This window comes from Piliocolobus tephrosceles, chromosome 14, assembly GCF_002776525.5.
Source record: "Piliocolobus tephrosceles isolate RC106 chromosome 14, ASM277652v3, whole genome shotgun sequence".
NCBI lineage: Eukaryota > Metazoa > Chordata > Mammalia > Primates > Cercopithecidae > Piliocolobus > Piliocolobus tephrosceles.
The window spans coordinates 104,786,246-104,810,986 of NC_045447.1; the positions used below are offsets into that span (position 1 = coordinate 104,786,246).

The following is a 24,741-nucleotide window of genomic DNA, read 5'->3' on the forward strand; positions in this document are numbered from 1 at the left end:
ACAATGACCAGGCAGGGCTTATTCTAGTAATGTATGGCCACTGCAGCATTAGTAAATCTATTAACACAACTCTATAATAAAGGCTAAATAAGGCAAATGCTAACATACATCAATTATAATCCTGATGCATATTTTAAAAGCATTTGACAAACTTTAACACTTATTCTTGATTAAAAACAGAAATAATCTCCTAACAAGTTGAAATAGAAGAGAACTGCCTGAATATCATAATCACTGGCAAAATATTAAAGGCACCCACCAAAGTCAAAGAAAGATAAGGATGATCACGCTCACCTTAACAAATAAACACTCTATGAGGGACTGAACCAATATGAAAAAATATGAATATGTAAGGTTAAAATGTTGGGGGAGGAGATAAAAATTGCATTACTTGTAGGCAATTCTCTATATTGTACTTTACAACTGAAAACACAAGAAAATTAAAGAAGAACAATTAACACAAGTAATTATCCAGCTGACATGATATAAAATAAGCACATAAAAGTTAACTTTTAGCCGGGCGCGGTGGCTCCTGCCTGTAATCCTAGCACTTTGGGAGGCTAAGGCAGATGGATCATGAGGTCAAGAATTGGAGACCATCCTGGCCAACATGGTGAAACCCCATCCCTACTAAAAATACAAAAATTAGCTAGACGTGGTGGCACATGCCTGTAGTCCCAGCTACTTGAGAGGCTGAGGCAGGAGAATCGCTTGAACCTGGGATGCGGAGGTAGCAGTGAGCTGAGATCGTGCCACTGCACTCCAGCCTGGTGACAGAGTGAGACTCTGTCTCAAAAAAAATAGTTAATAACTTTCCTACAGACTATAATAACAAGACTGCAACAGAAACGAGGGGAGGGTCTCATTCAAAGGAATAAATGCTATAAAATAGCTAGGAATACATCTGAGGGGAAAAAAGATATAAGACCAAGACCAGTGTGCAGAAAAGTATAAAACTTCCTTGAAAGACATTAAAAAAATGAATGACCCCAAAAAATAAGAGCCATGCACACTATGGAGAGAAAGATTTACTATCATAAAAACGTCAAAAACTTTCTTAACAAAATTTATAAAATTCCAATCACAGTTGCAATACAGAAAATTTTCCCCTTTGCCTTAAAAAATAATTCTAACTTCATTTGGAAAACCTGATGTGTGAGAATCAACAGAGAAAACCTTCAAGGAAAAAGAATAATAAAGGGAACCTAACATCATCTAGATATTAACAGTTTTAAATTTAAAGATACTGGAATCAAATTAAGCACATTAGAGGGCAATATCTATAACACATTTAAAAACAAATAATATAAAAATGCCTTTTAAATAAACAAGTAGTTACTAAATAATCCAAGGAGGATGAAGGATGTGAAAAGGCAATTTACAAATGAAGAAAAGGCCAAGCAATGCAGCTCATGTGTGTGATCCCAACACTGTGGGAAGACAAGGGAGGAAGATCGCTTGAGGCGGGAGTTCAAGATCAGCCTGGGCATCACAGTGAGACTCCCATCTCTACAACAAAATTAAAAATCAGCTAGGCATGGTGATTCACACCTGTGGTCCTTAACTCTTAGGAGGCTGAGGCAGGAGGATCTCTTGAGCCCAGGTGTTGGAGGTTACAGTGAGCTATTATCACACCACTGCATTCCAGCCTGGGTGATAAAGTGAGACCCCGTCTCTAGAAAAAATCAAAATTTAAAAAAAAACAAAAAACAAAAAAAAACAAAGAAAGCCAAATCATTTGAAAAGATAAAACATCATATAAGCATTTGGGGCAATACAAATTAAAATGTTGAGATGCCTTTTTTTTTTTTTTTAAACCTAGGCAAACTTCAAAAATAGCAACATTAAATGCTGGCAGGAATATGAGGAAACATATAGTATCTTTAACTTATGGGAATATAATTTTGTAGAATTTATTAATATCTACAATATAAAATGAACAAATGATAACTGAAACAGTGATTCCCTGTTTAATAATTTATGTTTAGGTACAAGGGTATTCACTACCTTATTATAAATAACAAACAGAGGGAAAAAAACAGATGTTCATTAATGAAGAAATAATATAAAATTTTTGATAAGACTGGATTAATATACAGCAGTAAATGAAAAATAAAAATAATAAAATAAATTGATAGTTACTGTAATTCTAAAAAAAGTATGATCCTGTATATTTAAAAAACAAAGGAATCCCAAATGTATGTTTGCACGTATAGTTAAATATAGATATTAAGTCAAAGGCTTATGGCAAATTATTATTATTGTCTAATAAATACCTTCATATTTTATCATACATAAAAGACATCTGTAATTATTAAATATTTTACATAATTTTTCAAATTAAATATATTAGGTGCTGTTTTAAAACAAACAGCTACAGGTCATGATTATCTAATTATATAAATATTTAACCAATGCTTATATATAATGTGTAACTGTTTAAATCTGACATTTAAGATCACCTTCAGCATGCTGAAAGAAGAATTTAATAGTGCTTACCAATATCATTAATCACTGCTCTTATTTTGGAGACAAAAGGACCAACTTCACTGGAACTCATTTTGGCTCTTTCCTTAAGGTCAGCACCTGCAAAGTATTTTATTTACAAATATAATCTAGTTGTAAACAAAATTTTAAGGCAAAGAATTGAAAATTTACTTAAGATTAATATGCAACTTCAAGATCAGCCTAATTCATCTTTTAACAGAATGACATTACCTAAGTTTTCCTTCCCCATGACCATGTTCAGCAAGAATAAAGTATTTGTCTACTCATGTGCTTAAAGCAGTGCTTCTCCAGCTTTCCAGTCTCAGGCCCCTTCATGCTCTTAAGGAAAGACACTATAAGATCTATGGTTGGCTGGCATCTACTGATCTATGGTTACATAATTAGAAATCAAAACTAAGAAATTGTTTAAATGTTTATTCATTTAAAAATACAAATGAACTCCTTAATGTCAACATAAATAACAACAAATTGGTGACACCATCTTGCTTCTTTGCAAGGTCCTGTCAGTTTATCCACCACTGCTTTTGCAGTGTATTAGCACAAATGCCAACCCTGTAAAAAGGGCAGATTACACTTTGGTCAGTCTCTCTAACTTCGTGGATGCCTGCCTTGGGGACAGTCAACCACATGGAGGAAGCACAGATTTAAAGTATGAACAAACTGACGATTTCATAATTATGACTTTAGCACAGACTCGTAACTTTGGAATAGAGAAAAATAAACACATGGAATTCCTTAAGGGATAATTAACTCTGAGAACAAAGAAGATCTTTAGAAAAATTAACAATCTGAGAAAAGATGGGTCCCCAAATAAACAAACAGACAAACAACAAAGTAAAATTACAGTATAGAAGGCATACACTCAGCTATTTACCCCTATTAGTCTATTATAAATCAATCATGATGATACATAATATCCTAAGTAAGGGCTAGGGTAGGGGCATTCTGATCTCACACACTTCCAGGGGGAGTGAGAACCTCAGCTGACAAAGCACATAGCCTAACATCCATCAGATCTTAGATATGTACCCTAGAAAATCTCTCATACACCCAAGAAAACACATACAGTAACATTCAAGGAAACATACAAAGCCTAGCAAAAAAAATTGATATAATCTAAATATCCATCCATAGGAGAATAAATAAAACAAGGACATAATTATAAATAGAATGTTACCTGTACAGCATGAACATGAAAGAATTAGAGTAAATACAGATAAATCTAATGAATAATACTATTGAAAAAGTATAATTACAGAAAGATACACAGGATAATAAACACAAATTTTAAAAGCAATAATGCTATTCAGGGATATAAAACACACAGAAATGATAAATTCAATTGGTGGTTATGGGGGCTGGGGTGTGATTGGCAATGGGTACATGAAGGACTTCAATTTTATTTGTAATATTGTATTGCTTAGGTTGGGTGGTGGGGGCTAAATATGCGAGTCTAAATGTTTTGGGATGCCTGATACATGTCTTCATCATTAATTTTTCCATGAAGAATTAATATGTCATAAAGAAAAATGTTGACAGAACCAAAAACAAATAAATGATTTAACTCGATGCCAAACTCTTCTATGAGGCTCAGTATTTCTCAGTATTACTTTGTAAATTTAAATATTTTACATTTATAACTGCTCATCTCAAGTGGGCCATTCTGATGCCCAGGAATTCTACTGTATTTCCTGAGTTCATCCACTCTCCTACTCACATATAGACCATGTCACAACTTCCCTCTCCACGAATCTTAAAACCTCCTATCAATCCTACCAAAAGCCAGAAAAGAAATTCTACCAGTATTGCCACCAAAGCTATCCACCCAGGACTTGAACCTATATATTCCGCCCTGCCTCCTGTTACTATGAATGAACTAACTCATTGAGAGTGACAGGAGACAGACAAATTCCCTGGCAGACAGGGATGCGTCCCCAGTGAAACCCAACCTTCAAGCCAATGACAGTTTAAAAATCGAGCTGCTGGTTCCAGAGACTCCACAAACAGAGAGAAAACTTCTATCCCCATATTACCCTCTCTCTCTTGATTGGTTCCTTCTGGATGATGCCTTTTAACCAATCAAACAGTGCTTTTTCCAAGCCCACCCAGGGACGAATCAGCACACACGCACCCATTCTAACCCATAAAAACCCCAGACCCAGCCTCACAGGTGGCTACCCACTTTGGATCCCCTCTCACAGCTTAGAGCTTTCCTCATGTCACTCAATAAAATTCTTCTCTGCCTTACTCACTCTCTGGTGTCCATGCACCTCATTCCTCTTGGTCGCAGGACAAGGACCTGGAACTCGCCGAGCTGCAGGCGGCAGGAATGAAAGGGTTGTGACACCCCTGGCCGGCTCGCCAAGCTGCGGGCAATGGGGATAAAAGAGCTGTAACACGCTCCCGCTAGCCAAGCTATGGGAGTGAAGAGCTGCAACATTTCTGGGGGCCCAGACCTCAGGACTCCCCGAGCAAGAATTGTTAACACCCCTTGGGGCTCCATGAATGCTGGCATCTCCGAGTTTTTGGGTGACACTACATTCCCCTTGTCTAGACACGGGTGCCTGACACGGAAGCCATTTGTGGCATGCCCAGTCCAGCCTCAAGCTGAGCATCGAGCTGCAGCAGGCATAGGATTCAAGTGGGTGTGAGCCAAGCACAACCTGCCAGGCCAAGTGGGTGGAGTAAGCCCAGGGGCATGAGTGAGGCCCGGACAGAGGTGGCAGGGGCAGCAAAGATTTCTGGCTAGCAAAGTGGCACCTAAGGAATCCTGTAACATCATGAGGGAGGCCAATCCATCCCCTTGTGCACTGGATTCAACCCCTTCTAATCTCCTTGGGGACATCACTCACTCCAGCACTTAAGCTCTCTCCTTGGCTGGCGTCAATACTGCCCCTCCTTAGAGGTTCATTCCCATCAGCACACAGCAATGCTGTAATACTGACATCTTAAAAAAAAAAAAAAAAAAAAAAAACTCACACAGACTTCCACTGTTAGCTATGATGGAATAGGTTATCATCAGACCAATTCTTCCATGAAACACTGGAGAAAGTATGTAAGATAGCTGCTTCAGCAACTAATCAACTAATGCAGCCAGGATGTAAGAGGCTGAAAAGCCAGAGAAGGGAAACTATGGTAAGCCTCTGCTTTCCCCCCAAAACATACACTGAGTTATAAACTGGTGGGGGAAAGAGAGTATAAAAGCCATAGCACGAAGTAGCAGCTCAACATCTCGGTAATCTCCTGGAACTGGGGAGACAAACACTGGCAGTGAAGACTACTGGCTCAGCCAGAACTTTGAAGCCAAGATCTTGGAGAAAAAGGAACTACAAACAAGAGAGCCCACTAAAGGGACTCACCAAATTAATGAAATAATGGTGAAAATCATACACATTTTCATTAGTTGCAGAAAAAGTATTTGATACAATTCAATACTCATTCTTTAACATCTTCACTGAGGAATATGTTACATAAAATAGAGTTCAGCAACTTTAAGTATAGAATTCAACAATTTTTACTACATTTACAAAGTTCTACAACCATCACCTCAAACAGATTTTAGAACACTTCCATATCACAAAAAGATCTCTCATGACCATATGCAGTCATTCCTGTTCCCACCCCAGCACCATGTAACCACTAATCTATGTTCCCCAGAATTGGCCTTTTCTGGACATTTCCTATAAATAAATTGATACAATATGTGGTCTTTTTTGTCTGTTTTCTTTCATATAGCATGCTTTTCAGGCTCATGCATGTTATAAGCATGAAGTCTTCCACTATATGAACATATACCTTTGCTTATCCCTTCATCAGATGACAGATATTCATATCATTCCCACTTTTTGGCTACTATGACTAATGCTGATATGGACATTCACTTACAAGTTTCTGTGTGGACAAATGTTTTCATTTGTCTTGGATAAACACACAGAATTGGAATTACTAGGTCATACTGTAAACTTTGGTTTAACTTGGAGAAAAGAAAAAAAAAGCCTCTGCCAAACTGTTTGCCTAGGTTGGCTGCACCATTTCACATTCCTATCAGCAATGCTTGAGGGTCTCTGTTTTCCTAGTCACCAACAATTGTCTGTCTTTTTTATTATACCTACAGTGAGTGTGAAGTGGTATCTATAAGGATTTTAATTTGCATTTCCCTAATGACTAATGAGGTTAAACATTTTTCATGTGCTTACTGGCCACTCAAACAGCTGCTGTAGTGAAATGCCCATTCAAATCTTGCTCATTTTTTCAAAACCAGGTAATTTGTTTTCTCCTTATTGAGTTCTAAGTTATATCTTAGATACAAGCCCTTTCTAAAATATATGATTTACAAATGTTTTCTTCATTTTTGTGGCTTGCCTTTTACTTTCTTGATTTTTGAAGCACAAATTTTGATTAAAATTAATCAAAATCATAAATTTTTTCTTTTATCATTTGTGCTTTTCTTGTAATATCTAAAAATCAATACTCGTTCCTGATTAAAATTATCTTACCAAACTAGGAAGAAAAGGGAATCTTTATAATAAAAAGTAACTGTAAAGTACCTATAGCTAACATAATCTGTAATAGTCAATTACTAAAAGCTTCCTCCCAGGGACCAAGAAAGAGAAAAGGGTATTCCCTAATACTGTAATAGATGTCCTAGTGAGTGTGATAAGACCAACTTAAAACTTATAAGCATTGAAAGGTATAATAATAAAACTGTCATTATTAGCAGATGACTTAACTGTATATGAAGAATAGCCTAAAAAATTTTCAAACCACGAAAATAAGTAAATTTAGTAAGGTTGATGGATATAAGCTCAATATACAAAAATCAACTGTATTTCTATATACTAGCAAAAAAAGACATCACTTACAAAAAGTATCACTTACAAAACATCCAAAAATCAAGGAGTGAAAGAATAAATCCAACAAGCGGCATAGAAGACCCTGACACAAAAACTGAAAAATCTTATTGAAATAAAGAAGCCCCAAATAAAGAACATACTATGTTCATGTGTTATAATAGTCCATACTAAAAGATGTAAATTCTCTCCAAATTAACAGATTAAATGTTGTTCCAATAAAAATCCCAATTTTTCTGGAAATTAATAAGATGAAAATGCAAAGTGCCAACAACAGTCAAGATACTGTATAAAGTATTGATGAAGGTGTAAAGCAATGAGACCTCTGACTTAAGACTGCTGGGAGTAAAACCAGTACAATCATTTTGGAAAGCAATTCCACTCCAAATATACACACTCATCAAAAAAAAAAAGTATGATATGTGTACTAAAAGACATGTACAAGCATAGTCAGGGCAGCACTATTAGTAACAGCTAAAACCTAGGAACACCTCAAACAACAAGCAAACGGTAGAACACACAAAATTACGAAATATTTCTACAAGGAACAGGACTGCACTACTCCTAGATGAATGGTACAGGCTGAATCCTGCAAACACATTCAGTGGAAGAGATCAGCCTGCATAATTCCAATTACATAAAGTTTGAAAATAGGCAATATTAGTATTTGGTGGTAAAAGTCATAATAATTGCCAATGTCTTTTGGGTGAGAGATGGGTAATGATAAGGAAGGGACATGTGCGATGACTGTGGTGTCCCGGGACTTCATTTTGTAGAAATTTACAGAATTATATGCTTTCAATTTGTGCAATTTTCTGTATGTTCACATTATACTTCAGTTAAATTTTTTTTAAGTTTCTTGATTCCATGCACCCTACCCCCTCCAGCTACCACTTTTTTCCTCCTTTTTATGCCAAACTCTTCAGAAGACCTGTCCTCCCATGCTCTCCTCCTACACTGTATCCAAGCAAGGGAGGCAAAAAGAGTAAAAAATAAACATAACAAATAAGTAATCTACATAGAAGGGGATAAATGTTTTGGAAAAAAAGGTGAAAATAGTAGAGAGGTATTAAAGGCGGTGACCATGTCACAATATTCAATAATGTCATAAATACCATTTTATTTGAGAATGTATAATAAGCTTTATGAGTGGCAGTATCGTAGCCAATGAGGTTTATCTGAGAGATTACTCTAAGAGAAAGTGTAAGATTCAATAAGATTTCATATGTTCCTTGTATTTCAAGTGTTCCTAACAATTTAGTATCTGGTTCTCAGACATTTCAAATGAACTTTGTATCTCCTGTTAAATATCTGTAAAAACTTGTACTGCTTTTGCATTATCTATTGCGAACTCTTTTCATCTAAATATATAGTTGGAAATGTGTAACACACTGAGTAGACAATGCATGGAATTGATACATTATTTAACAATTTTGAGAAAACATACATTTTAAACACCACCTACTATAATGGCCCTCTCCTAAAATTTCAGTTTAATAAATTCCTTCTTTTAAATATTCTTTAGGATTAGTATATATTAAATTTCTATACTTACATTTGCAGTAGACTACTCCAATGAACCTTAGAGAAGTTATGGGAAAACACACTATTCTTTGTTATGCACTGCATGATGTCTAGTTTCCATGGCCCCCACTAACCATATGTCAATAAAGCACCTCAGCAGCCAAAAATGTCCCTGAAATTCCGAAAGGCTCCACCGTGGGTGTTAATGTCCCCCTTGAGATCTAACGCTTTAAGCACGTGATCTTCAACCTTTTTGTTCCTATTATTGCTAAAATAATTTTGAAAGTATGTGCTCCTTTGAACATTTTTATGCTGACATTTAAAATGTTTCATCATAAGTTTAAGTAGTTTCAAAGATTTCTGTGCACTATAAACACTGACATTTTTAAACAAAACTGATATGCCATGTTCAATGAATCCAGTGGAATCTACATTCTCAGTGAATTGGTTCTCTCAAAATCATCCACATTTAAAACATACAAACAGGTTGTGCGTGGTGGCTCACGCCTGGAATCACAGCACTTTAGGAGGCTGAGGCAGGTGGATCACTTGAGGTCAGGAATTCAAGACCAGACTGGCCAAAACGGTGAAACCCCAACTCTACTAAAAACACAAAAATTAGCCAGGAGTGGTGGTGGGCGCCTGTAATCTCAGATACTTGGGAGGTGAGGCAGGAAAATTGCTTGAATCCAGGAGGTGGAAGTTTAAGTGAGCCAAAATCGCACCACTGCATTCCAGCCTGGGCAACACAGCAAGACTCTGTCTCAAAAAAATAAATAAAACATACGAACCCATCCTTAAAAACTGTAAACTGAAGATTGAGGAGGTTCATAAATTTGGAAAGGAGAGTTTTATTTCTCATAAAGGGTTGCGGCTTGTGCCATACTGACAGACTGGGGAGCACGGCCTCTGGCCAGAAGCCGGAAACAGACACTTCAAGGGAAAGGCAAAAGGAAGTGGAATTTATGCTAAAGGAGGTGGCTGAATGTACATATTTAATAAGCTCTAAGAGTCATGAATATTATAAAAGGAGAAATGTATGTGCACATTTGAGCTTCATGTACTTTCATGGGTCACTTACAAAAGACGGGGGCGTTAGCATGGCCCGAGGGCAGAATTTTCAGCCCTCTGATGTCAAAGGTGAAGCAGAAGACACAAAAACCCTCACTGTGCATCCTTCCTAGACTTGGCAGTGGTTCTTCCTCTTATCAGGAAAGAATGCTGGTGAGCAGTTAAAGCTACAAAAGGCAGGGGCAGCACTAGGCAGTAGATTGATATCAGCAATGGAGCAAGTCCTTCCAAAGGGCTGGTTTGTTTAACCTTCAGGAAAGAAAGCCTAATGGCAGTTTTCCATGGAGGTGGTATTACAAGAGATGTCCAATCTCCCATCCCGTCATGGCTGAGACCTCAGATTTTCCTCAGATTTACCTGAGACCTCCAGATTTCCCCCTTTCCAAAAGTGGGTCACAGTTGTCCAAGTCCAAGACTTAGCATTTCATTTTTTATTTCTCAATATAAAAAATGTTACATCATCTCCTTTCTTCATCAACTGGTATTTTTGCTCCACTTTCCTTCCATTTTTTTTTTCCTGATATAACTGGTATTTGTACTTTAAAATATTGGTCATTCTGTCACATTTCTTTGCAACAAAGTATGTATGCAAATTAAATTAATTTTTATTAAATTCCCTATAAAGTGCCAAGTTTAAAAGTTTTCATCTGGATTGAATTTTCATTACAAGTATTATTAGCACAGAACTGACAAAAGCAAAAATATATTTCATATTTGATAACTATTAAATACTAAATATAAACTTTTATTAGAAATGCATCACAATGAGATAGATGGGACTACCTTGCCTCCTCTCATTATTTCATATATCCATGAATGAGTATTATTTACTGCTAGAGTGAGGCAGGATTTACCATCAATTTTACTCATGCTGAGAAAACCTTTTCACATAAACAAGGAAGACGTTTACTACAGCAATGTTATTCCTTTAGCACTCTGGTGAAAAATCACATCATAATCAAGAAACATCTCACAATTTCCCAACAACTCTAGTAAACCGTCTTCAAACTATGTTGAAAGCAAAGAACCAGAAACTGCCAGAATGAGAATCCCAGCTGAAATTCCCAGCTGAAATTCTCAACATTAATATTTTAAAGGCCTCTTTTTTGGCAATTAATAGGCTTTTTCCCCCTGCCTGGAGCAACAAAGCAAAGATCAGGAATGACTTTCCATTGTGGAAGAGGCAACTATGAGAAGAGAAAGAGAACTGGAACCTCCAGTTCAGCCTGAAGAGTTTCATGACAGGGCACACATTATGTATTAGACAGATCCTTTAAACCCATCTGTGCACCTCCTGAAGGCCTAGAGACATCCCAGCCCCAGCCAGGGGATCTCTGTTTTTAAGTCGCATCCATCAAAAATCAGTTGCCAGGTCACATGGAACGCCAACTGGCTCCACATCCACACACTGCCACCAGTACATGGCATTGTCATACTTGCTGTCATGACTCACTTTATGCGTCTACTTGTCTGGGCCACAGGGTGCCCCGATAAAATAGTTTCTTGGTGTGTAGGTAAGGGTCCTTCTGGATAACTAGTATTTGAATTCATGAACTGTGAAGAAGCAGCCCTCCCAATGTGGGTAGTCATCATCCAATTCCCTGACGGCCTCAAAAGAACAAAAGGTGGAGGAGGAAGGAACTGGCCTCTATTTTCCACCCCACTGCTAGAGTTGGGACGTCTCATCTCATCTTCTGCCCTTGGACTAGATTTACATTGCCTCCCATGAATCTCAGGCCTTTGGATGCAGACTGAATTACACCACCAGCTTTCATGGGTCTCCAGCTTGCAGATTTAGACCGTGGGACATCTCAGCTCCCTAACCCTGTGAGCCAATTCCTCACAATAAATCTTTTATAGTCTATTGATACTATTTATCTGGAGAACCCTAATACACTTATTAAATTGTGGCAATCCAGTGAATGAGAAATGGTAATTTTAAGTTGCATTTTTCTCAGAAGTAAAAGATGAAATGCTTCACAAAATTGTAGGGGGTTATTATGCAGTGTATCGTCATCATTTCAATCTTTCCAATTTTTGCACATGTGCTGCCAATTCGAACACCCTGGTCTCTTGATCCCACTCCAAACAGGCTTCTATTCTCTGCAATAAAGCCAAATAATCAGGTCAAGATAAACAATGATTTCCATGTGGCTAAATCCACATCTTAACCCGCAAGCAACCCCGGATAAAGTGGGGATTCTCCTGAGTCCTGGAATATCTCCATCGAGGACCAGGAAACTAGTCTGTTTTCCTTTCCTGCTGCTCTTACGTGGTGGTTGTCAGGAGTACCCTAGCTTTGTAAAAAGAGCTGGAAAAGACTCTCTTTCTCTATTTTCTCCGAGTATGCAAAGATTGGAATGATCTGCTGCACAAATGCTTAGGCGTAACATTCTTCTGAAGTCACTGTGGCCAGGTGCTTTCCGTGTAGAAAGATCTGTAACTGCTGCTTCAATCTCCATATTGCTCTGGTATTACTGAAGTTTTCTATTTCTTAACTCAGTTTTGGTTAATTTTTATTTTCTAGTAATTTATCTATTCCACCTAAGATCTTGACTTTATTGGCACAAAGTCATTCTTCACATTATCTTACCAGTTTAATCTCTGTGGAATTTATATCTGTGGCTCCTTTTCCAATCTGAATATTGTATATTTGTTCCCTCACTCTTGATTAATCTTGCCAAAAGTCTGACTATTTGACTTTTCAAAGAACCAGCTCTGGGCTTTATTTTCCTTACTACTTCATGTGTTTTCCATGTCATTAGTTTATGCTCACTCCATTTCCTTTCTTCTACCCTGTTTGGGTTATTCTGTAGTTATTTTTGTCACTTAAGGTACATGCTTAGTTTATTCATTTTCAGCCTTTTTTCTTTCCTGAAGTCCAACCTTAGCTATATTATACAATTTTTAAAGTATTTTTTGTTAGCATTTAGTTCTGAATGCTTTCTAATTTCCATTAAGATTCATTTGTTGAGCTGTAAGTTATTTAGAAGTTATCTTAAATTTCCCGATGTAGGGGACTTTTTCTAATCACGTTTTTTGTTAATGACTTCTAACTTCACTGCCTGTGGTGACAGAATGTGGTCTGATGATAGCTGTCCTCTGAAATCTGTGGAGGTTTTATGGCATAGCAGATGGCTAATTTTCATAAATAGTCCATGTGTGCTTCAAACGAATGCCTAGTCATCAACCACTGTGGATGATCCACACAGGTATATTACATTAACCCTCAGTAGAACAGGAAAAGTAACCAACATTCTATGGGCTGGGGCCAATGGACTCCTTAGATCTTTATTTCATATTTAGGTCAATTTACAAACAATTTAAAGAAAAATAAAGAATAGTGAAAAAACAACTGTATTCGAAATTTTAATAAAAATTTAAACATAACAAACCCATATTGCTATTTTATATTTTCCTGGTATATGCATGTACATGTATACACACACACACACACACACACACACACACACCCCTACAAACACATACATATTATAAATATACAAATATATACTCACATACATACACAAACACACCTGAAAAAGGCTACATCATTTGAACGAAATTGTTAACAGACAGAAATAAACCTGGACTGGCCAGGCACGGCAGCTTACACCTATAATCCCAACACTTTGGGAGGCTAAGGTGGGTGGATCACTTGAGGCCACGAGTTTGAAACCAGTGTGGCTAACATGGCAAAACCCTGTCTTTACTAAAAATACAAAAATAAGTTGGGTGTGGTGGTGCACGCCTGTAATCCTAGCTACTCAGGAGGTTCAGACACGAGAATCACTTGAACCTGGGATGCAGAGGTTGCAGGGAGCCATGACTGCACCACTGCACTGCACTCCAGTCGGGGTGACACAGCAAGACTCGGTCTCCAAAAAAAAAAAAAAAGAAAAAGAAATGCATCTCAATTCAAGTACATCTCTAGCAGATCATCATTACTATCACTACTTCTGGTTCTTCTTGCACCTGCATTGTAGAAATGCAATGTTTTTCAAAACACTGATGGCTCTTAATTTTGCTGAAAAGAGGACAGCCATATTCTTTGCTCCCTAATTGCAATATACTTTCAGTTTTAGATTTATAAACATCAGTCAGAATGATCAAGTCAATGACTTGTTTTCATTTCTATCCCATCTATTTCCTTCTTATCACCTTTGTATACACAAGGGCCTTCAACACATCACTTACAAGAGATTCAACAACACTATCGCACATCCTCTTAGCAAAATGGGATGGTGCCTCCTCACCGCCTATGGCAGCTCCATAGGGTGAAGATTATTTCTCTGTTATTTACTGCTATGTCCTCAGATCCTAGACACATGGCAGCACCTGACACATGGCAGGCTCCCTCTAAGAAATACTAAATACATGAATTAATTAATGAAATTCATGTGTTTTCTTTGTAGTTGAGCTCTGATGAAGAGAGTTTACAGTAGAAATGCTTAACAGGTATGAATACTACCTACCTACCTTAACATTCTCTGCAACTTCCCTCCTCCCATATTCTGATGGCAGCCTTATTTTTGTTCTGGTGTCTGCCCTCCTAGCTCCCCACAATCCATATACTTTGGAAGAAGATGTATCTACCCCCACATCCAGGAGTGGACCATGATTAGCTTGAGCTAACCAGTACGGTACATTCCTCTAAGAAATCAAATCAAGGTCAACTGAAGGGCTCCAGCTTGGATTGCAGAACAGTATTCCTTTTCTTTCAACAGAGTCATGCATGGATATGGGGCCGAGAACTGAAGTTTTAGGCTACCAACCCATATATAAAGCTGGCAGACAGAGTAAACTATGGGAATTTCAGAAAAATTCAAAATCACTGGATTCAGGCAATCCTAACAGGCTTATAGTTTAAGTTAATTTGTGAAAATGTTTTGTTAGATGGAGCTGAGAGCTCATTAGCTAACTGGATGATCTATTAGAAATGATTACAAATTGCTTCTGCTTGAGTCCACATCTGTTCTCAAGGGAAGAAATTGATTGGTGGAGATAAAGAGTTAGCTCTAATTATTACAGAAAGTTTCTAGGTAAGGTTTGGAGAGGATCAAGTGAAATTACACAGCATGACCTTCTTGGTATAACATGACTACTATCACAGCTTCTAGAGCACTAGATCCTCAAGAAGAATACCAACTTGTAATTGCTTTCACTTATCTCCTCTTCCAGAACCTACACCCGCCTTTTACTTCAATTAAATAAAAAATTTCTATCTTGGAAACTCACCCAGTAAAATTTTACCTGCCCATTTGATGAAAGGGACTATTCTGCCACAGAATTTCTATCAGAATTCAAGGCTCTAATAGATCAGATGTCACTTTTCCTCAAAGTGAAGTATCCTTTCACTAACCAAAACCAAAACCTTCCATTTCTGTCCAGCATCTCAGTCCCTCTTGAAAGCCTACTTCAAGGCTTCTTTCTGAAACGTTCTGACACCTCTCCCTTTTCAATAGAATCAGATTAGTTTCATCAGCATGCAAACTACAGTAACACCTCCATCTTGAAAAAGTCTCACAGAACCCTCATACACTTCCAGCCATCACTACATTTCAATGAACTAACAGAGACTGATTTCTAGAAGGTACTTTTTTGCTTTGTTTTGTTTTGTTTTGTTTTTTTGGGACTGAGTCTTGCTGTTGTTGGCCTAGGCTGGAGTGCAATGGCGTGATCTTGGCTCACTGCAACCTCTGCCTCCCAGGATCCAGCAGTTCTCCTGCCTCAGCCTCCCGAGTAGCTGAGATTACAGGGGCCTGCCACCACACCTGGCTAATTTTTGTATTTTTAGTAGAGATGGGGTTTCACCATGTTGGCCAGGCTGGTCTCGAACTCCTGACCTCAGGTGATCCAACCCCCTCGGCTTCCCAAAGTACTGGGAGGAGGTATTGTTAACTGCAAAAAATAAAGTGCAAGAATATATACAGAATGCTACTAGCATAAGAAAGAATGGAAATAGGTGAACAAATAGGTATAGCCTTAATTGTGCAGAAAGAAACACGAAAGATAATAGAAACTAATGAGACTCACTAACACCCTCAAGGGTAGGAACTGGAGGGAAGAGATTGGAGGGAGGAAGTGGGTACTGACACTTCTATGATTATACCTCTTTGTAGAGTTTAGACTTCTGAAACCATATTTATATTTTATATATCCAAAATAAAATAAATAGGAGGGAGGAAACCTAACTTTACCTCTAATGAATAAAACAGAACCACAATAAAGAAGAAATAACCTAAGTAACTCTTCACACAATATTTTTAGTATTTTTAGTATTGTATATTACAGCATGACACACCCTCAGTCCAAAGATATAAAGTACAGATACTTCTTGACTTGCAATGGGATTACATCCCAATAAACTCATGAGATGTTGAAAATCTCACAACTGGAAAATGCGTTTTACAGATGCTCCTCCACTTGGGGTTACAATTTCTACTGAATGTGTATCACTTTTGCACCATCGTAAACTGAAAAATCACTAAGTCAAACCATTTTAAGTCAGGGACTGTACTGTCAATAGGTAATAAGCTCTGGATAAAAGGTATGTTTACCACAGTGGTATGGATCAGCAACTCTGAAACTACTTTCAGTATATTATGGGACTGAGCAAATGAGTCAATATATTGAAGGTACAACAAATACGGAAAGGGAGAAGGTAAGAATGAATCCTGTGGTGATAAACTGGAAATGGAGGTAACAATATAAACTCATGGTTTTCAACATGTAAGTACAGAAATAGTTGTAAAAATGTGTGTGTGAATATGTAATGTAATTTATCTACTCATTTCTTAGGTCTGTCTCGAGAAGCAAAGACACCCATAAAACAGTGAGCACATGTTGTACCAGATCTTGGTTCTTCAATACCATTCCCCACTAATGGGAACTAAGAACTTGCACCTGTGGCTGCAATGGAGTAACTCGTACTAGATCCCCTCCCTCAAAATATAAGAAATGGCTCTTTCAGGTATTAATCAACAGGTAATATAAAAGACTACCATCTGGGATCCTGTAACTATCCTTGTTTTCTTCCTGAAGACACTTGACAGACTGGTGCAAGGCAGGGGTACCCCAACAATGCACCGTAGTCTTGCTGATCTGAGATCAGAGTGCAGGGAGGCTGAGGAGGCTGGAATTTGCAGGGTAGATAAATGGAAAGGGGGGGAATCTCTCAGAGAAAGAGCTCCAGTAATCTGCACTAGGGTTCCCTAATGCTTAGACTGAAACAGTAAACTCCCGATTCACAGAAAATTACCAGAGAAAGAAAAACCAGGGAGCTATGAAATGAACAAATCCTGGAGATTACACTGAGCTGAAAGGCATTCATGCTATGACCAGCAGGAACAGAGAGAACTTTAACACCTATGTCCAGCTGGACTGATCCTCCAGAACAGTAACTACCTTCTGCAGCAAAATCACAACGAACAAGAAAGATACCTAATAGGCATGTGTCCTATCTGTCACAAAACAAAACCAACTGACAGGTATTTCACATAATTCAAGAGAAAAAAAAAATCACCCAATGTTTATAGTCACGAAAAGGTAACAAATATAATATCCATTAATATAAAATTTAATGAGTAAATAATACTGGTATTTATTAATTGTGTTGCCTTTTTCTTTAGAGAATGTAAACATACTGACTACCTCCATCTCTTTCAACCTTATTTTACCCCAAAAAGCAATACATTATTCAAATGAAACTTCAACTCAGGGAGTTTTCAAGAACCATAAACCTCAAGATCATCCTAATTGGTACTGGCCTTCAAATCTAGCATTCACCCAAATGACATTATCACTGAACAAAATACTTCTGTGAGTTGTACAACTGTTTCCAGATCACTCACCAAGCACACAAGAAAAAATGAGCATTTTTATGTCAAGAAAAACTGCCTCCATGGCCAGGCCTCTCCAGCTTCTTCCTGCAAAGCCTAGTGTAACTGACCAAACAGAGAAAAATGAAGTCTGAACCAGAAGACAGCAAAAAAGAGCCTGCAGGCCAGTCTACACCCAGCTTTTATATCTTTTCTAAGGGTTGTAAAGATAAAACAAAGAATATGTGACAAAAATTGTTAAGAGGCACACAAAGCCTAAAATATCTGGTCTTTTACACACAAAATTTACTAACCTCAGTCTAGACTAATGCCAGTTCCCAGAGAAAGCCCTGAGAAGGCAAACTACTACTAAGTATCAATTTCCAGAAGCAGACTGACAAAAATCTAATTTTTTCAAGTCTCCCTTTCTAGCTGTCGGAGCTCTACTCAAGCTGACCAAAGTTCTAGAAGTGAATTCCACTCCTGTGGCCTCATGTAAGAGGGGTCTCCTGCAGGAAGGACCCCTTCCAGCCTCCCACTGCTCACAATACCCACCTCACCACATAACCAGGCAGCCTTGGAGAAAGGGGACTGAGAGAGAACAGCCAAGGCTCTCTGACCCGCTGCCCACTCACTAGGCAGGGGCCCATTCTCTGCTCACCCCAACAGAGGCAGCTCTGCTCCTCCAAGACATTCCCTGTGGTAGCAGGTGGAACAGAGAACTTGAAGTCCATTTGGGAACACATCAAAGCCGTATCTTTGAAATAGGTTTAACGGTAAGTCATAAAGGTAACATTTTAATCTCTACTGGTTAAATTTACTGGTACCCTAGATACAACCTTCTATTTATAAGACTGACAATATCTCAAGAACAAATCACTCTTCTTAACCACACAAGCCACCTACACATGCTCTGTATCAAAGCTTGTTTTATTTAACCATGACATCTTGCCAATGTTACTTCCTCAACAACCAAAATGGCTTTTATAGTCATCCCATGAACTATTTGCTAAGCACCTTCTACGGGCCAGGTACTGTCCTGGCAATAGGCCTCTGCCCTAATGCCATGGAAAGGAGTTTATCTGTGGGGGAGGCTGGCTGATAATCAATAAGCAAAATATAAATTCAGGAACTGAAAAGTTCAGAGATGAAGCTAAAATAGAAAAATGTGACGGGGGCTAGGGGAAGTAGGGAGACCTGCTTTGGTTTAAGTGATGAGAGAACAGCTATCTGAGATGACATTAGAGCAGAGGCCTTTCTGAACAAAAAGAGAACACTGAGTACAATGAGTTGGAGAGAAGAATGAGCTTTGTCAAGCAGAGAGAGTAAGAAAGGCAGTGGGAGACGGGTGGGGAAAAGGCAACGTGGCCAGAGTAGGCGAGACCTGACACACTTGCTATCAGTTTCCTTGTGCTGCTGGACAAATAGCTACAAGCTTAAAGGGATTACCTGACAATTCTAGGTCAGAAGTCTAAAATGGATTGGCAAGGCTGCGTTCCTTCTGGAGGTACTAGGAAAGATGAGCTCCCTTGCCTTTCCCAGCTTCTAGGGGCTGTCCATATTCCTTGGCTCATGGCCCCTTCCTTGCTTCTCTCCAACTTCTGCTTCCTGTTGTCATTTCTCCTTCTCAGAGTCCTCCTGCCTCCCTCTTGTACGAACCCTTGTCTTTACACTGAGCCCAGTGGATACATCAGGAAAATCTCCCCATCGTACGATCTTCACCTTCCTCACATCTGCGAAGTTCCTGTTTCCATGTAAGGTTCCAGCATTAGGACGTGGACAGCTTTGGGGGCCATTTCTGCCTCCCACACACTTTGTTTCTGAAGAGTGTCTGAAATAGCAGAGTGACGTGATCCATTAACTTTTTTAAGATCACTTGGGCTGCTGTGTGGGGAAAGGGCAAGAGTGGAAGCAGATTAGTCAGCAGGTTATTACTAGTATATATTTCCTATTCCTTAAAAAGAAAATATCTACAGATCCTAAATTATTATACAAGTAGGCTTTTTAAAAAATGGAATTAGAGGCAGAAATGAATTGGCAACAACCAATCAATCCTTACTTACACAGAAAGGGCACGAGTATTCTGAGTCATTTTTAATGGCATCTCTGACGTGCTCAGATGAAAACATTAAAATTTAAGTGCAGCTGACCTTTGAACAACATCAGGTCTACTTATACACAGATTTCCTTCCACTTCTGCCACCCCTTTGAGACAGCAAGACAACCCCTCCTCTTTCTCCTTAGCCTACTCAACATGAAGGTGACAAGGATAACCTGTGTGATGACCTGCTTCCACTTAATAAATAGTAAATATATTTTCTCTTCTTTATGATTTTCTTAGTAACACTTTCTTTTCTTTAGCTTACTTTACTGTAAGAATACAGCACATAATATCTGTAACATATAAAATGTGTTATTCAACGCTTTATGTTATCAGTGAGGCCTCCAGTCAACAGCAGACTATTAGTAGTTCAGTTTTTGAGGAGTCAAATCACAGGAGGATTTTTAACTGTGAGGGGCGGGGGCAGGGATGCAGGTAGAGGTGTCATCTCTCCTAACCTCCATGGTGCTCAAGGGTCAACTATAAGAAAAGAACGGCCTCAAATCAATTACCTAAACTTCCACCTTAGGAAGCTAGAAAAAAGAGTAAATTAAACCTGAGGCAAAGAGAGAAGAAAATAGTGAAGAAATCAATGAAATAGAAAGAAAAGCAAAATTAAAAAAAAAAAAAAATGAAACCAAAAGCCACTTCTTTGAAAAGATAAACAAGTCACTGTTTTGCTAGCATTTAAGAATAAAGACACAGTATATCAATATCAAAAATAAATAATCAGACAACAGCCGGGCGCAGTAGCTCACATGTATAATCCCAACACTTTGGGAGGCCTAGGCAGGTGGCCTTGAGGCCAGGAGTTCAATACCAGCGGGGCCAACATGGTGAAACCCCATCTCTACTAAAAATAGAAAAATTAGCCAGGTGTAGTGGTGCATGCCTGTAATCCCAGCTACTAAGGAGGCTGAGGCAGGAGAATCGCTTGAACCCAGGAGGCGGAGGTTGCAGTAAGCTGAGATTACGCCACTATACTCCAGCCTGGGTGACAGAGCAAGACTCTGTCTCAAAATAAGTAAATAAATAAATAATGAGATATCATTATAGATTCAATGTAGTAAAAGGACAATAAGGAATAATATGAACAGTTTTATGGCAATTAACTTGAAAACTTAGACAAAACACAAATTACCAAAACTCACTCAACTTAAAAGACACAAATTACCAAAACTCACTCAAAAAGAAATGTAAACCAAAAATAAAATTCTGAGTTCCAGAACTGACTGATGGACCCTCCCCTCCACCAAGGGCAATCCTAAGCTAACCTGAGAAACTAGTTCAGGACACGCTGGAAAGTGGGAGTGGGAGTAGGACATTCTTCATTATACTCTCCTCCCTTTGGAATTCAGGCACAGCTGACCAACATCAACATCAACACAGGACCTGGAGACTGACAGAACGGGCCCTTTAAGTCTGACAAGAAACATTTACAATCTATTTTCTCTGAAGCTTGCCACCTGAAGGCTTCATCTGCATAGTAAGAACCTTGGTCTCCACAACGAAGACACTGACTTCTATTGATTCCAGGTCCTTAGATAAATTCTTTCAACCAATTGCCAATCAGAACATCACTGAATCTACCTATAACCTGGAAGGCCCCCTATCCCTCACTGCTTCCAGTTGTCCCACCTTTCCAGACTGAACCAACACACATCTTACATGTATTGATTGATGTCTTATGTCTCCCTAAAATGTATAAAACCAAGCTGTAGACTGAACACCTTGGGCACACATTCTCACAATCTCCTGGAGCTGGTCACTCATATTTGGCTCAGAATAAATCTCTCCAAATATGTTACAGAATTTAACTTTTCAAACAGAAGTAAGTAACTCAAGTAGCTCTGTATTTATTAAAGATATCAAATTCGTAGTTAAAAATCTTCCCGCAAAGAAACTTCCCAGACCAAATGACTTCGTTGGTGAATTTTACCAAACAATTAAGTAAAAAATATTACAAAAAATTAGCCAGGCATGGTGGCAGATGCCTATAGTCCCAGCTACTCGGGAGGCTGAGGCAGAATGGTGTGAACCCAGGAGGCAGAGCTTGCAGTGAACCGAGATTGTGCCACGGCACTTCAGCCTGGGCAACAGAGCAAGACTCTGTCTCAAAAAAAGAAAGAAAGAAATAATAAGGCCGGGCGCGGTGGCTCAAGCCTGTAATCCCAGTACTTTGGGAGGCCGAGACGGGTGGATCATGAGATCAGGAGATCGAGACCATACTGGCTAACACGGTGAAACCCCGTCTCTACTAAAAAATACAAAAAAACTAGCCGGGCGAGGTGGCGGGCGCCTGTAGTCCCAGCTACTCGGGAGGCTGAGGCAGGAGAATGGCGTGAACCCGGGAGGCGGAGCTTGCAGTGAGCTGAGATACGGCCACTGCACGCCAGCCTGGGCGACAGAGCAAGACTCCGTCTCAAAAAAAAAAGAAATAATAACAACTATGCAAACTTCTTCAGGGAAACAGAAAGAAGGTACACTTCCCAATTCATTTTATGAGACCAGCACTATCCTGATACCAGAACTACAGACCTTACAAGAAAAGAAGGCAAACCAATGTCCCTTATGAACAGAGTTACAAAATCCTAAAAAACTTCAGTAAATCAAATCTGAGAGTATATAAAAAGGATTAATGACTGTTTCACATGTCCCTGTGAAGAGATCACCAAACAGGCTTTGTGTGAGCAGCAGGGCTGTTTATTTCACCTGGGTGCAGGCGGCTGAGTCCGAAAAAAGAGTCAGCAAAGGGTGGTGGGATTATCATTGGTTCTTACAGGTTTTGGGATAGGCAGTGAAAGTAAGAGCAACGTTTTGGGGGCAGGGGGTGAATCTCACAAAGAACATTCTCAAGGGTTGGGAGAATTATCAAGAACCTTCTTAAGGGTGGGGGAGATTACAAAGTACATCGATCAGTTAGGGTGGGTCAGAAACAAATCACAATGGTGGAATGTCATCAGTTAAGGCTACTTTCACTTCCGTGGATCTTCAGTGGCTTCAGGCCTCTGGATGTATACGTGCAGGTCACTGGGGACATGATGGCTCAGCTTGGGCTCAGAGGCCTGACAATGACCAAGAGAGGTCTGTTCCAGGAATACACAATTGTTAACAACTGACAATCAATCAATCATTCACCATATTGGCAGGCTGAAAAATGAGAATCTTAATAGATGCCAAAAAGAGATTTGACAAAATTCAATACATGTTCATGGAAAAAAAAAAAAAAAGCCTCAGCAAAATACAAATAAAAAGAAACTTTTCACCCTGATAAACCGCATCTGTGAAAAAACTACAGCTAACATTATACTTAATAGTAAAAGACTGGATGCCTGCCCCGAAGATCGAGAAAAGGCAAAGATGAACACTCATACTTCTTTCAGTCAACCATATAATGAAAATGTAATGGGGATATGAAACAAAATAAAAGGTGAACAGACAGAAAAGGAAGAAGTAAAACTATCTTTATTCACAAACGACCTGACTACTTTTGTAGAAAACCCCAGAGTATCTACAAAAGAGTCCTAGAACTAAAAAGTGCATTTCACAAGGTCACAGGATACAAAGACAATATACAAAAATTGATTGTATATACTATCAATATACTAGCAATAAAAAATTGGGAGTAAAATTAAGAGGAAATGCCACTTACAGTGACATCGAAAAAAATGAAAACCTTAGAAATAAATTTAACCAAACATGTCTAAGACCTGAACATGGTAACTGAGACAGTATGGTATTGGCATTAAAAATACCCAGAGAACCCTGACATAACTCACACATACACTGTCAACTGGTATTTTAGACAGGTCCCAAAATAATTTAATAGGGGAAAAGTTGGTCTTTTTGACAAATGGTGCTGGGAGAATTGAAAACGCAACAAAACAAAGCCCCCCCCCCCCCACCGCCCCAAAAAAAACCACCAGTGTATAATAAAAAATACTTGGTCGTCTTTATTCCAGGTTCCTGGCCCAAACCTCCTAAAACCCTCAGAATTTCCTGAGTGACACAGTGTCTTTTGTTATTCCTAACATGCCTTTCTCAACCAAAACTGAGTTTATGCTAATGAGGTGACTCTCAGAGAGCCCCTAGATAGCTCCAGGATAGGGGTTGGTCACCAGATGCATCAATCCATGATCAGAGGGTTAGAACTTTCAGTGTCCCACCCACACCTTCAGGGAGTGAGAGGAGCTGGATATTGAGCTCAATCACCAATGGCTAATGATGTAATCAATCATTATGTAAAGACGCCTCCATACAAAGTCCCTGAAACAGGGCTTAGGGAACTTCCAGGTGAGTGAACACTGCTGTATGTGCTGGGTGAATGGCACACCTGGAAAGGATATAGAAGTTCTGCAACCCTCCACCCTTAACTTTGCCCTAAGTACCTCTTCCACTTGACTGTTCCTCAGTTTTATCTTTTATAATAAACTGGTAATGGTAAATAAAGCACTTTCCTGAGTTCTGTGAGATGCTCTAGCAAATCCCATTCCTGACACCAATTATGATTTTTTTTTTCTAACACCACTTCTGACACTAAATGTGTGAGAGTTTCCACCAATTCTTCAACACCAAGTGGCTATCCAACAATTCAGTTAAACTGACACCACCCAAAATTAGTGGGATTCCACAAGTTAAGGGGTCCTACAAGGCTGCCCTCACTTCAGATGCAACTCACAAGTCCCAGGGGCAACCCATATTTCTGAACCAACAAGCTACAGATTTGGGTGTTCCCCTAAACTCCTCAGGTTACTAAATTCACTAGAATGACTCATAGAATTAAAAAAAAAAAAAAAAACTTTACTATATGTAACTCAGGAACAGACCAATGGAACAGATGCATAGGACAAGGTATGGGGAGAGGGAG

The 24,741-nt window shown here is 38.8% G+C and overlaps 1 protein-coding gene across 5 annotated transcripts in view; it reads right to left on the reverse strand.

Moving 5' to 3' along the window:
• Positions 1–24,741, reverse strand: part of AUH (AU RNA binding methylglutaconyl-CoA hydratase) — a 143,111-nt gene that overhangs the window by 99,379 nt on the left and 18,991 nt on the right. For 4 of the 5 annotated variants that reach the window (XM_023191333.1, XM_023191337.1, XM_023191336.1 and 1 more), the window contains one exon: positions 2,500–2,586. The exons of the other annotated variant lie outside the window; for it this stretch is intronic. In XM_023191333.1, the coding sequence (XP_023047101.1) occupies positions 2,500–2,586 (87 nt within the window). The remainder of the gene's footprint in view (positions 1–2,499; positions 2,587–24,741) is intronic. 5 annotated transcript variants of the gene reach the window in all.